The 15,503-nt window shown below is 44.6% G+C and overlaps 1 protein-coding gene across 2 annotated transcripts in view; it reads right to left on the minus strand.

Annotated features, from left to right (window-relative positions):
- Window positions 1-12,469: 12,469 nt before the first annotated feature.
- Window positions 12,470-15,503, minus strand: part of RCAN2 (regulator of calcineurin 2) — a 220,640-nt gene continuing 217,606 nt past the window's right edge. For both annotated transcript variants that reach the window (XM_084752276.1, XM_084752275.1), the window contains one exon: window positions 12,470-15,053. In XM_084752276.1, the coding sequence (XP_084608402.1) occupies window positions 14,893-15,053 (161 nt within the window). In that variant the 3' untranslated portion in view covers window positions 12,470-14,892. The remainder of the gene's footprint in view (window positions 15,054-15,503) is intronic.

Consider the following 15,503-nt stretch of genomic DNA (forward strand, 5'->3'; position numbering starts at 1 on the left):
TATAACTAACTCCCATTGAAAATAAGCATCTGTAAACCAAGAGAGTAAACAGAAACTTATCTAACCCCTCTTAGCGGTAATGGGACGTTTTTCTTTTAAGATTTCTTCAGGCTGATTTAGGACAAATAATTCCTTTGAAGCCCCCCTCCAAAATGGGGAAAATGGTTAAGTAAGCCAGGGATAGCATTTGTGGCCCACTTTTCATAAGTTATGAAATTCTAGGCTTAATAGGAGTCCTGCGTGGGACAGTCTGAAATGCTGGACCAATTGGGATCAGAAACTTTCTACAACGCTGCCTTGGAAGCTGTCCTGTTCTTATGGGTAACAGCAACTGAGGCGCCTGGGGCTGGAACATGGAGGGTGCAGGATGTCAGCATTCAGCACGCTGAGAGGAATGACTCCTGTCTGGTCTGATCCAGTGTTGGTGTCCAGTTCTTTTATTTTGAAAATATAACTTCTCACAAGCTTTATTCAGTTCTAACATTGGGATGGTATGAAGAGTGCAGGATGCACAGAGCAATTAAGGCTGGTTCTCTGCTCAATGCATGAGCAGAAGTAAGACATCTGCAAATCTTCCCTCATGCCATCTAAGAATGGCCTCTAATTATAACTCATAGAGAATCTGTGCTCAACATGAAGCCTTGCCTATGCATAAACCTTCGTATCTCAGCCAGTCTCAGAGCTATTCTCATGTAGCAGGATTAGCAATGTTAGTTACCTGCTTGTTCTGCAGTTTGAATTCTTTACATCCCATTTGAAGCCCCCTCCTTCATCCCCTCCCGATCCCACCCGTCTCTCATCCCCTCCCGATCCCATCCCTTTCGTCATCCCCTTTCCTTCCCTCCCCTAGCCCTTAGCAAGGGGAGCCCTCCTCCCCTAACGTTTGACCTCAGCCTATCCAGTGTCCTCTGTACTACCTGTAACCTCTTCGTCTGTGGCCTGGCAAGGCCACCCCGCCAGGGTAGAAGTGAACAACATTAGGGGGTCTGAATCCATGTCATAAGTAGCCCCTACTCCCCATATTATGGGACCCACAGGACACTGTGCTGCCTATCTACTACATCTGAGCAGGAGGTCTAGGTCCACATCCTACATGGACCTTGGTTGGCTCATCAGTCTCTGTATTGTAATGTGGTTAGCCTGAATTAAGTGGATAAGACTTTCAATCTGAATTCTCTAGTTAACGGCTGAGATCTCTGCAGAGAAGTATTTATTACTTCAGCACTATGCATTCACTATGCGACCAGAATCCCAAAGCAGAGCCCCCAGGGTATTAAAGACTGGGAGTCACGGTAGAGATTGGGAGGAACCGTCAGGTGGGGTGCCAGCTGGTAGAGAGCAAAGGTCCCTGAGGAGGTCACTGTTCCTACTTTGCTTTCTGTTGCTCTGATGAGACATCCCCACCAAAAGGAGCCCGGTGACAAAAGTGTTTCTTCCGTTTATACTCCGAGTTCACAGTCCATCATTAAGAGGAGCTAGTGTGTGAACTCAAGGCAGAAACCTAGAGGCAGGAACTGCAGTGGAAGAGTGTTGCTTACTGGCTGGCTCCCTGCCTTATGCTCAGTTGGCTTTCTTTTATAGGCCAGGGCCAGCTGCGTTGGAGTGGGACTGCCCCCAGGGGGCAAAGCCCTCCTCCCACAAAAATTGCCAACCCGATCATGAAAATTCTTCAGTTCCCTGGGGACTCTACGTTGTGTCAAGTTGATGATAAAAATTAACTAAGGCAGTTACTGAGATGTGAATGAATCGTACAAGAAATGGAAAACGGCCTGACCGAGCGGACGACGTGGGATGGCATGTTAGCTATCTGTCTTCTTCACTCCTCTCCCCTTTCCTCGGATGCCCCAACCCTCATAGAAACCCAGTGGAATACAGACTTTCAGCCTCTTGGGATGAGGCTCATCTGGGGCTACACATGTCTTTTCATTCTTCTCTACGGAGATGCCTGTGTCCTGTGATTGGTCTATGTAGAGCCAGGTTCTTTCAATCTGATAAGGAGGCTGGGCTATTGGGCTACTGAGCCCTGTGGTAATCTGCAGCCAGGATACAAAAAAAAAAAAAAAAATTATGTAGAGGGTTTCAAAAATTCTACTAGCCATATTATAATTAAAAGAAGCCTATAAAGTAAACTTTTAAAATACATGCAGCTCAATGTATAGAGTGCATGTGATCTTAGCATACCACACAGGGGCTACCTCTCAATTGCTCCTTAGACACCATTGTTAGTGCTCATAACATTTCCAGACTTGATCTCTGAGGCATGCTGTGACCTGTGACCTGTGACTTGAAGTCTGGTGATTCGAAGGCTAGCATCTCAGCCAGCTATTATGATGTGCTAGGCAAACTAATAAACCAGCTGTTCCATGGCAAGGGAGTCCTAACGGGGGTCCCTGCACCTTCTCCGCTTAGGCAGATGTCTACTTTGCATATTTGCATATCTGCTGAGATGGTTCTTAGCATCCTGAAATATCACTCTTGGGGATCCTTAGGAAAAGCTAGCATGTGGGGGACGTCACATGATAAGTTTATTTGTGTGCTGTTTAGGGCCAATCCTATGAAGACCTTGGAAGCCCAAGCTCATAGAAGATATATGCTGCTGTGCCTTGCTTTCCTCTTCCGTCTGTTTCTTTGAGGTTCCTCCTCAATTTAGTGTCTGATTTTCTCCTCTGTTTGGTAGACAGCCAAGTCTTTAAAACTCTGAGTTCTCTCTAACAGGAACACAGTCTTTAAATTAGATTAGTTAGAAGAGCAAATGAAACACACTCTAAGTCATATAAGTATAAATCACTTAATTTCCCTACGTCCCACCCCCATCAGACATGACCTTGGGGCTTCTGAGATGGATCAGAGGGCCAGATGCCTCTTCCCACGCCTGATGACCATAGTTTGACTGAATTTGATCTCTGGGACTCACATGATGAAAGGAGAGAACCGACTCCCAAAACGTGTTCTCCGATCTCCACATGTGTATTGTAGCATGTACCCACCCTGCCACCATAGCCTCCTAAATAAACGTAATAATTTTGTTTGATTGTTTGTTGTTGTTGCTGTTTTTGTTTTGTTTTTGTTTTGTTTTTTGGTTTTTTGAGACAGGGTTTCTCTGTGTAGCCCTGGCTGTCCTGGACTCACTTTGTAGACCAGGCTGGCTTCGAACTCACAGCAATCCATCTGCCTCTGCCCCCCCCCCCCCCCCCCCCCCCCGTGCTGGGATTAAAGGCCTGTGCCACCACACCCAGCCCATGTAATAAGTTTTTTAAAAGCAGGACAAAATTTCAAATCTTGGGGATTAATAGCAGTTGTGACCCTGACCAAAGATTCAGGTCTAAAAATAAATATTTGACAAATGAAAAATTCATAACAACAAAACCCCAACACTTTTACTTTGTGTTCTCCATAGCATTATACTGGTGTACCCATATGCACCATATACATACCAATAATGTATGCATGCAAACATATATTGTAAACACAGGGCTTCTCATGTGTGTTAGCTAAGCATTCCACCACAGAGCTAGATCGCCTGCCCGTAGCTACACAGAACATGTAGCCGTGTAGAGTCCAAGCTTTTGACACCAGAACATGGGGTTGTCAGGAGCAAAGTTCATGCTGGAGAATCATGCAGTCAAATTGCAAAAGCTTGCAAAAACAAAAACATACTTTCATAATCTTTTAAACAAGTTTATGGTTCTGTGTCACATCGTATCCATAGTCACAAGTTGGGCGCTTGTAGAAACTTCTTTTCCTTGGAGGATAAGGAAATGGGTGGTGCCTGCTGTTTGATTGGACCTACTTTTTTTGGTCTTGCTTTTTGTTTTTTAATGAAGATTTATTTATGACATATACAGTGCTCTGCTTGCATGTACATTTGCAGACCAGAAGAGGGCACCAGATCTCATGGTAGATGGTTGAGAGCCACCATGTGGTTGCTGGGAATTGAACTCAGGACCTCTGGAAGAGCAGACAGCGCTCTTAATCGCTGAGCCATCTCTCTAGCCCTGGATCTACTGTTTAGCGTTGGTATTCTTTAAGGTTACAGGGGGCTGTTGACACTGTGGATATTGAATCCCAGCTGAAGGAAAGAAGACGTTCTTAGAAAAACAAAAACGGTCCACGACCCGCACCTTCCCCCGTGCCTGTAACTGCAAGAGAATCGGGGGAACCATGCCGTTTGCTTTTTAGTCCCAAAGGTGGCAACTGCAGTGCTAAGTTGGAAGCCCAGTAATGGCAGCAGGTGTGCTAGCTTCCCCATCTGGAGGGCTTGCAGGATCCCAGTACACCTAGCGCTTTACGGACAACATTTGGTTTGATCTTCGCAGCTGCTTTTTGCTGTGTGTCCTTTCACAGCCCCTCACCCCCCCCCCCCCTTCTAAGGAGGTTAACGAGGTCAATTCGTTTACTCAAATCACACAGAGAGTCCTTTGTGGTTTTGTCCACCTCCACCACGACAGCCCTAAATAGCCAGCTCTGTTTCCACGCAGCTTATCTTCCACACACCTTAGGTGAATTTGCAAGTGCTGGATTGATAGTTTTCTCCAAGGAGGCACCGTGAGGGGAAAGGAAAGCTTTCTGGCTGGAGAAATTAGAAAGGTATGATGTATTTTCTGAGATAAGAACATTTTTTTAAAAACTTTTTTTTTTTTTGCCAGGCATTATGTAAGTTCTATCTTGGGTGGTTTTAGTAGGTGGTACCTGTCAGTCACCCCAGTGCCTGATAGACAGTAGTAGGTATATAGAGTGCAAGAGAAATCTCACAGAACTAACTAATCCCTAAAGCATTGATGATCACAACCAACCCAGTATCACCTGCCTAGACCCCTTTTCTTGAGAATTAACAAGATGCGTGTATGTGTGTGTGTGTGTGTGTGTGTGTGTGTGTGTGTGTGTGTGTGTGTGTGTTTTCAGCAAGGCAGAAGAACTGGAGAGGCGACTGGTGGGTATGAGTGACTTCTCTTCTGCTTATCCACACTGGTAGGCAGCATCTAAGATGAGCCCTGATGATGCTCACTTCCTGATACCGTGAGTGGTTTGGACCCAGAGATTTGCTTCTAGTGACTAAGACAAGCAAATGAGAGGGAATCATTGGCCAATTCATAGGCGGCTATGGCTTCTACCTTCTCCATCATCTTCCTTTGTCTTCTTGGCTATGGTGCCTTGAGGAAGGAAATAGCCCAGGCTATAGGGTTCTCACCGACCATCAACCCCACAGTTCAACAGCCCACAAGGGAAAGAATTCTGCCAAATGATTGAGCATGGAGGGAGGCCCTTCACCAGCCAAGTGTTCAGACAGGCCCCAGCCCTGGCGGCAACTTGAGCTCAGCCTGTGGTAGTTCCTCACGAAAAGCCAGACTCCCAGCCTGCAGATACGGGAAGGGTAAATGCATGCTCTTCAACTGCCACATTTATGGCTATTTATTAAATGGCAATATGAAAGAAACCCAGAGAGTAAGGATGGGACATGTGGCTTCATGGCAGTGAGCTAGCTGTATGCCAAGACAGCCAAGAGACTATCTTCAAAGAGATGGCCTATTTGGCCAACTAAAACCAGCTCTGAGAAGCAACACATTTGGCTCACTGAATGAGGAAACCTTAATCAGGAAGCAGCCGTATTTGAAGCAGACCCTAAGAGGCAGCAGCTGATGCCTGAGCCAGGCCAGGTGCACTGTGGGAGCAGTGGCAGAACCCCGAGAGCCAGAAAAACCCAAACATAACCAGACAGCAAAGGCGTTCAACCGTGTTGAGACAGTCGAATGATAATCAGGGGAGTTAGAGACTTTCCTTATCTCAGTGAGTGAAGAAATGGATGACCATCAGATAAAAGAAAGTTCAAGTTGGTGAGTACAACCATTCAGTGTTCTTAATCTGTGAGCAATTTCTTCTTCCTTCCTGTGACAGTTGCCTTTTCCGTTGCTGTGATACACCTATCCAAAATAACTGATGGACAGAGAGGTTGTTTCGGTTCACGGTTTGAGGGAGAAGGAGGAGGGAGAAGCTTGTGGTGAAGGTATGGCAGCAGGGGCGTGAGGCAGCTGGTCAAAGCATCTCTGCAGTCAGGAAGCAGAAGAGGTGAGTGTTAGGGGTCAGCTGGTTCCAGTGGATTTCTTTTCTCCGGCTAAGCTTATCTGGAAGCTCTCATACAGACGTGCGCAGACAGAGGTGTATTCCCACAGCTAAGCTAGGTTTCAGTAAGCTGATAATAAACGTTAGCCACATTTTCTGTCTTCTTAGAGTGGTCCGCATGCTCTCTTCGTGAATCGCCTTGGGCTTCTATATTGACGTACTGTAGCCTAATTCCTTGCAGGCCTGGAAGCTGAAAGCCTAAAGAGAAAGCTGCCCTCTGGACTGGATTCTGTTGAGGCCTCTCTCGCCAGCAGCAGACAACTGCCTTCCCAGGGTTTCTTCAAGTGCCCTTCTCAGGGGTCAGGCGTTTCTCTGGGGAAGGTCAGAGAACAATCGCTGATGGGTTGAACTCAGATTGTCAGGCTTGGCTGCAATCACCTTTACTCACTGAGTCCTATCATCAGTCCTCTCTCGGCCTTTTTATAAGGACACGCTTCCCACAGGGCTAATTAATAATTGGGCACTATCTCCACATATACTTACATCAGGAGTTATGGCTTCACTATAGGATTCTTGGGGAGGCCCAGCTCAGTCAATAACACTTCAGAGTTACTACGTGTCTATAAAAGATAAGGTCAGATAGGATAGGACCGTGGCCTGGTTTTTGGTTTTCTTTTTTTCTTTTTTCTTTTCCCAGTAAGATGCCTTTTCAAGGACTATTGAAATGAGTAAGTCTTCAATAAACACTCATTGATATTAAAAAAAAAAAGACTGACAGACTCCTCTCTTTGATTCTTTGAGCTTGAGGAGCCCCTGAGAACAGAACAAATAAACAGATGTTATTTTTCAATAAAAAATATGCGGTTATAAAGTATACGCTAAAGCCCCTTTCAGTTTTATTAGAATTGTAAGTACTACTGGGATTCCAAATCACCTGATGTGCTCACACCTGCCATCTAGCAAAGATTTACTGGGAGCCAGGGAGATGTCTCCGCCAGTAAAATTATTGTACTGTAAGCATCAGGGCCCAAGTTCGATTTCCAGACCCCAGGTAATCCCATCACTGGGGAGGCAGCAACAGCAGGTTCCTGGGGCTTTCTGTCCAGCCAAGCTACCCTTCTTACCCAACTCCAGTGCTATATGAGCGTAAAAGATGACAGCGTAGAAAGTTCAGCGTCGTGTTTTAGCTTAGAAAATTCTCACAAGTATGTATGCTCCCTCTGACATCATGGCTGTGGATCCTTAGAAGTAGAGCCATCTGTCTGCAGGATAGAGTGAGCCGGAATATGTGATTGGTCCTCTGATTTTATAGCAGCTGTGCAAATGGATGCTGAGGACAGGTGCTTTTCCAATGTGCAGGTACCTATGGAATTGTCAAACATATAGGTGTAACTTGGGTGTAACTCATGGTAGAGCACTTAACATTACCACAAGGTAACTGACTGGCATCATTGATCCATAGTAGGAATATGAGGACAATGCTGCATAGAAAAGATCTGTACAATTCTAGAGAGCTCAGTGAGAGGGAGAGTAAGTTGGCATGGTGGCACATGCCTTTTATCCCAGCACCTGGAAGGCAGAAGTAGGTGGGTCTCTGTGAGTCTAAGACCAGGCTCCTGTACATAGTAAGTTCCAAGGCAGCCAGGCTACATAGACATAGACCCTGTCTCAAAAAAATTATTGGCTCACAGGCATTGAAATAGGCACGGAGGAGACCTCCACTCTTCTAGAGCCAAGACGGGACACTGCCTGTTGACAGTAGATGCCGAGCATCCAGTCTTAAGTCCTTAAGGAGACAAGTAACTACTTAAGGCTAACTTCTCCAAAATGTAGTTTCTAAGAGTGAGACATACATGCCAGAGGTAGACTGGAGAGTCTTTAGTGTCTGTACTTGTGAGAGAATGAAAAAAAAAAAAACATGAGTATGGGTAGAGGGAAAGCTTGAAGTAAGATGCAGAGCCCCCAGTGAATCCCACCTGTAGCTCTGGAGCTGAGCTGGCCCAGGCTGTGTTCTTCCTACTCCACACTGACTGTAGGTAGCCTATCACTGAGAAGGTGGTGTAATCTGAGACTGGGGACTCCTAGCTTAGTTCTGTGTCTGGCCACTCAATGGGAAGCCTTGAGCTGTGCAGCATGGATGTCTTTCCTGCAAAGTGGAAACTCCACTTCATATATAGCACCCTTTCTAGTACATCGGGTGACTCTCAGCATGTGGACTTTGGGATCATAGAGGCAAGTATACACCATGCTTTAAGAATCAAGCTACTTCTGGCCCAATATCTCTGCGAGATGTATTTGCGGGGCAGGAACTATTGAGGACTTGCTTACCCTGTCTAGTGTTGGGTGACTCTTCAGGCAGCAAACTGTCTCAGTCATTTTTTCATTTTGGAAGCTGCTATCCTGCACTACTGGTTTACTCAGGCATTTAAGTTTATTTTTTCTCAAGTCTCAGATGGAGGTTGAAGACCAGATAGTTTAGTCCTACAATCAACTTTAGTTGGTTAGGGGATAAGATCTTTTTAGATCAAGATAGATGATTTACGTTAATAGAGATGAGATATGATAGATATTGATTTTCATTCAGAAATTTAGACCCAACAAGGTAGGGAAGATGTTTACTTCAAGTTTGACAAATACGAATAGCCAAATCATTATGAATGTAACATTTATATAACTCATGGTTCGTCCTGCTGTATGTAGTTTGTTTTATTCATGTTTAATAATATAAATGTATATGTTAAAAAAGAAACATAATTTTAAACAAAAGACATTAAAAAAAAAAAAGAACCAAGCTACTTTACACCCAAATGCAGACTGCTTGGAAACGGCCCTCATCTGACTGATGATCACAACTGGTCAAGGAGGCCCCCACCATTCTGTGTAAGCACAAGTTTTCAGAGTGGAAACTTCTTACACAAAAGAGCCAAGGAGATATTTATGAAGTTTCAGAATAAAGCATTTCAACCATGCTACTTGATTCTGAGTTTTTCTATTTTCTGCCACTAAGGAACCTCCCCAGAAACTCTAGTACCCACGCTCTTTGAAAATAGCAGGTAAGCGAGCTTGAGAGAAAACAGTTTGCTTGAAATTTTCCTTTCCTGTGATTGCATAAACTGAAGAGGAGAGCCTGCCAGGAGTTCGGTGGTGCTTTGCAAGGTGGCCTTTGGCAAGGACGCGCTGTACCAGCCGCTAAATGAGTGTTTTTTTTCCTTTTCTTTTTCTTTTTTTAAATGAGTGTTTTCTTGAAGAACTGACTTATCATCCTTTATAACCAGTTCTGTCCCCTGTTCCAGCACCAAGGCCTTCTCAGTGACTTGAGGAGGACAAAGAAAATAAAAAATCTCCATTTTTCTAAAGCCAAGATAGCACACTGCCTGTTGACAGTAGATGCTGAGAATTCAGTCTTCAGACCTTGAGTAGGCAGGTGGGCCCAGCCCCCTCCTACCACAGAGAGTTTAGAACTCTGGCTTGGGGAAAGCAACACCTCCCATTTGGGCAAGGATTCGTCTGATGACTGGAATCATAAGAGCTCTGATTGTGAGGAAAATGAATTCCAAGATGCTCTAACTTAGCCTGTGGGAACATGCTAGACTTTGATCCTATGTATCAGCCATGCTGAAAGCATCCTTGAGGTTATTTTTAAAAATGACCAGCATTCCCAAGTTCACGGCTTTTACTCTGTCTCCCACAATGCATGTCTCTTGGTACTACCCTGGTTCATTCGGCTTTCTCTTTAGTGACAATTCGTGTTGTCGGCTTCGCAGAATCTAGAACCACCTAGGAGACCTGGCAGACCCGTGAGCCTTCGTTTAGCCTCTAGGAAGGCCCATAGGGGATCACACTGCTTAGGTTAACTGAGAAGGGTGTCACACTAAAAAGTAGACAGCTAGCTTGATTTGTAAGCTAGCTGAACATAGGTTTCTCCACTTCTGGCTGTGGGTGCAACGTGATTGACTGTCCCTACTACTGTGACTCCCTGCAGTGACGGGCTGCAGTCTTAAAATGTTACCCCGCGTCCCCTCCCTTGCTAGGTGGCTTTTGTCAGGGCATTTAACAGGAGGAAATGAAGGCATGTGGCTTCTCTTCTCAGCCTTGTTGCCATGGACCCCAAGTTTCTGCTCTTCTAGTGAGCTGTGGGTGTTTTTCGCTGTACTTCATGGTCAGAATTTGGGGCACAGTCTGTGTGTGTGTGTATGTTTTTGTGTCATTCCCACACAATATTCAATTCTCTCAAATGATGGGGACACTGAAAACTGAGCCTCAGACAGGCAGTGTAAGTGATCCTCAGGTAAACAGCATCTCTAGCTTACATTTTGAGCACTCTACTAAAAACATACTCTCAGTTTTAAGTGAATATTTATTTGTACATGAGATGGCTGGGGGGCATCTTCAGTGTGAAGGCCTCCCTGGTCCCCATTTACAACTGGTGGTTCATTCCTTCTCTTTCCTATGCTGGTTTTATTTTGACTAAATTTAACTTTCTTGGCATATCATTGGCTAAGGAAATTTTATGTGTGAAGATTCAAATCAAGATATAGAATGTATACAGCCCTCTGGACAGCACCCACGTGTTCCTGCTCCGGCATCACCCTCCCTAAGGGAACCAACCCTAAGGCTTATAACTGCTGTCAATATACTTCATCCTAAAATTTTTTCTTTGTACGTACATGGTGTGTGTATGTATTTTTCTGTGACAGCATGCTAGTGCCAGGGACCATACTTCTGCATGTCAGAGATGTCAGAAGAAAACTTTTGTTGTCAGCCCTTGACTCTCATCTTGTTTTTGAGGCAGGGTCTCTCTTGCTCTTTGTCACTGTACTGTACTCTAGTCTAGCTGGTCCAGAAGCTTCTCAGGGGATGCTCCTGCTTCCATCTTCCACCTTATGGTAACTGGGATTACAGACACGCCCCACAGTCTCCAGGATCCGAGTTCTTGATAAGTGTTTTCACTTGCTGAGCTGTTTTCCTGGCCCTTAAGCTTGATCTCAACTCCCTAACAGGAAAATATGTTAAGTATTCTGTATGTATATAAATATATATGTATATATAAAACACATGACATACATGTATGTAAGCATACATATACATATATTTAAATATAAATATAATTTAAACACATGTAAATCATGTAAAACTATATATATATAGTTTTTATACTGTTATACTGCTGGGCATATATAAATATGACTTTGAAATATATTTATGCTATTACATGCATTAGTTTTTTTTTTAATTTATGCATTCAATATTTGAAGGACACTTCAGTCGTATGCTCCTGGTCCCTCAGCTCTGGGAATTTTTGTACGTATTTTTAAATTGATGTGAGCTTTTTCCTCTACATGCTTCAGAGTGGAAGCGCTCCAGGCAGGCATGCACACCGCTAGCGGCTACTGCCCAGGCATTCTCAGATGAGAGTTGGGTCTTTACACCAGGCCTCCCCTGTAGCCAGAGCACTCTGGCCCAATTCCACACACTTCATCTAAGCTATTGTGCAGCTAGATCCCAGGCATGTTCACCTTTCAGGTTTGCTCTTGACTGATAGGAGGTGATGTGGAGCATCTTTTACTGATGGTCACGAGATAATTAAGGCCTCTGCCCATATCAGAATTGCCCCATGTAGGCTAAACTCTAAAAAGAAAGCATTGTCTGTCTTTTTCCGGCTGGCTTTTAGAGAGCAGTTCTCAACCCGTGGGTCGTGACTTCCTAAAGACCACTGGAAAGCATCAATATTCACATTACGATTCATAACAGTAACAAAGTTACAGAGTAGCAACAAAGATAACTTTATGGTTGTGGTCACCAGGATGTGAGGACCTGTGTTAGAGGGTCGCAGCATTAAGACGGTTGAGATCCACTAGAGTTTAACTACTCCATGTGTACCAACTGCGTTCTTCCAGTATGGAACTTTCTTTTTGATTTTCCTCATTCTTGCTGTGTCACTTGGTGGATGGAAGCTGTGTCTTCGATAACACCCAGCAAGTCATCTTTTAGATCCTGTGAGTAATTCTTTGATCTTATTTAAGGTTTCTCTTTCAGGGCACTTTCTGCTAGTGTGTTTTGCTTTGTTTTGTTTTGTTTTGTTTTTTAAAGAACAAGATGTTAAAAGGAGCTCGTAGCATATCCAAAATGGCTATTGGGTCCAATATGATTGAACATGACAGTAAAACAACCTTTCAAACCACTCTTATGAGAAGCCAACCCATCTCGCCAGGCTTGACTCATATAAGTTCTCCCTCACGGGACGGATGTTGCCAGGTCCCCTCCCACTTCATCAGGAAAAAATGTCACCGGGTTAGTTACACACACCGGCCACCCCTTAGAAAAACTCTAAGCTGGGCTGCACCCCTCCAGCACCCCTGCCCCAATAATACCCAGTTCGGGCAGACAGCCCAGAAATGACACCACACAGACATTCATTCACCGGATATATTTGAACTCTAAGCTCTTTGAGCTGTACACGTGCACAAATGATTCAGTTGGTGGAAACCTTCCCCTCCCCCTCCATTTAAAACATTTCAAACTTAAAAGAGTGCTAAAGAGGTTTGCATAATGCGCATCATGGAAGCGTTGAGGCGATTGTGACCTTCACAGTGCTGGGAGGTCCCACTACTTCCCTGTCTCTCCCCCCCCCCCCGGGGGAAAGCCCCCCTACCCTCTCTGCATGCTCAACCCAGTGAGAGAACCCCTTCATCCACAGCAGGTTAACCCTGACACACGGCAAATACAATTTCCTAAGACGAACCACCTGGTCCATCTATAAACACTGAGGTTTTTAATGCCTGCACAAGGTAGTTATGTCAGCTTTTACTAAACGGGAAACTTCTGCCGTCACTATTTGAAAACGCAAAGTGTTTCCAAGGCTTTCACTCATTTAGATTTTTTTTTTTTTTTTCAGAACCTGCATCCCGAAATTAATATGGATGAGAAAGTCAGCCCCCCCCGGGCAGTTGATTGTTGTAATCCATCTGTCCGCTCAGAGTTCAATGTTTCTGCCACTAGAGGGCAGACTCTCCCCACTATTTGTAGTCTTTCATTGGTCAATGAAAAATCAAAACCCTCCACAACACAGGAAAGTCAAAGCATTTGCTTATTATACACTCCTCAGATCTGATTTTGAAAAAGAGACTTATTGTCCCCATGGAAACTCAGGATTCCAGAAGCAATGCTGTCCTCAGTTTCAACCGTACTGTACTGTGTCCAGTACTGTATTGCTATATTCACAGTAGAACGGACTTTTAATTTTCTGAGTGATCAGTCAAGGGTTGCAGTTTCTCTTGAAACCAACATACACCTTAGTTAAAAAAAATAAAATAAAATAAAAGCCCCACAACGATCCCTCCATCAGGTGGCTGTGTTAGCATTCTTGTGTGTTTTTCTGAGGCTTAGGTCATGACAGTACTTGCCCAATTCTGTGGTAAATGGTATTTGCATCCAAAATTACTAGTTAATGAACAGGAGTAGATGAGGCCTGACACATGGAGCAGAAAGTATAGTTCTGTGGGTGTATCTTCTGTAAAGCACTTTAGGCTAGAGAAATACAAAAGTCACACGTAACAGTAACAGGGGGCGTTTGAGCACACGGGCACTGGATGAGTAGGACCGCCATCCATTTCTCCACCACCCTTTTGTGCTCTGAGATGCTCAGCTGCGTCTACGTTCTGGGGTCTATCATCAACCCAAGTTGTTTATAACTGACACTTGGATCTGTGTTTAAAAACAGGTGGTCCTCGAGAGCAAAGAGGTTGGCTAGTCGGTTACATACTGGCATGAGACAGCGCTGCACCCGTTTATAGCTCAGCATTAACTGTAGTAGCAGGTAATAGTATCAGGTTATCTACGTTAGAATCAGGAGGCATTCAGAAGCAACGCAGGGATGATGCCGGTAAGCAGCTAACGGTTGAACGATCACTAAATAAAAAACATCCGGATTTTAAAAGCACTGCTCAAACACCTGTACAAATATACAAAGGGGACCGAGGGTCGGGGGTGGGCACGGGGACCGACCGTTCAGACCTCATGAGACTTTTATAATAAATAGATTTGTCTGAAGTCTGTCTCTGTCACCTACACAGGCCTCCCCGCTGACACTGGTCAGTCCCGTGTGGTAGGGCTGTTCAGAATCTACTGAGCAATATCTTTGGGGGCCAAGCTCAATTTTGCCTCCAGGAATTTGGACAGAGCTATTGACTCAAACTGATAATGATTCCCAGACTTGTTGAGCTGAATGGTGCTGGGGACACCCCTTGTCTACACAGGACAAGGCTGGGATGCCGTGGAGTTGGGGCGTACCCTCAAATCATCAAAACCAATGCTGGTGATCGCGCGTGTCTTGGGAATGTCAGGGTGCAGAGGACTGGGTGAGACCAGGTAGGGGGGATCTCATGCAGTCAAAGTCAAGTTTACTTATGGTCCTATATAAGTGGCCAGGAAAGAAACACACACACACACACACACACACACACACACACACACACACACACACACACACAGGACTGAACTGGAGCAGCTCACAACATAAATGCTATTCATTACTGATATCTCTGGCTTGGATCAACATGAGAGAACAGAGATAGAGGCTGTACTGATTATTTAATAAGAAAATACTACCTTTTTTTTTTCTAGAACTTTCTAAATAATGGATTATAGTTAATGGGTATGAGTTGACCAGGAGACTCATCACCTTTTCCTAGCCCTTTTGTCCAAGAGGCTTAATTACAAGGAAGGAATCTCAAACAACCAAACACCCAGGACTTAAAGGCAATTCATTTTTTTTGGACAAACAACCAGGGGTGGAGGAAGCATGGTTGGAGGAGATGCGTGTTATTATGGACGTGCTCAGTTGGATACGGAGGGTGGCAGGCCAGGACGCCGGGTTTGGATGATTTTTGGCTTTGGGGATGTCTTTGGATCCTCTTCTTCCTCCATGTCACTGTCACATACATGCACGACAACACTTGGTGTAGACTCAGTTCCTGCATGCAGCTCGTACTTTTCTCCTGAAAAGCAAGGGACACAGAGTGAGGAAGAGGTAAGTATTCTTTTTATTCTTTTCTTTTCTTTTGAGATAGGGTCTCTTCATGTAGTCCCAGCTGTCCTTTAACTCACTCTGTAGACCAGGCTGGCCTCCATCACAGAGATTAGCCCGCCTTTACCTCCTAAGTGTAGAGATTAAAGGCATGAGCCACCATACCTGGCAGAGGAAAGGATTTATTTAGTTGTTTATCTCTTTATTTATTCTCTCATATATTACTTCCTGACTTCAGTTTTCCCTTCCTCCTCCCCTCCTGGTGCTCTGCCATTCATTCTTCCATTTCTCTTCACAAAAGAGCAGGCCTCCCATGGGTACCAAGCAAACATGACACATCAAAAGTTGCAGTGAGACCAGGCACCTCCCCTAGCATTAAGGCTGGACAAGGCAACCCAGTAGGAGGAAGGGTTTCCCCAGA

Source organism: Acomys minous, assembly GCF_964271855.1.
Source record: "Acomys minous genome assembly, chromosome: 13".
Lineage (NCBI taxonomy): Eukaryota > Metazoa > Chordata > Mammalia > Rodentia > Muridae > Acomys > Acomys minous.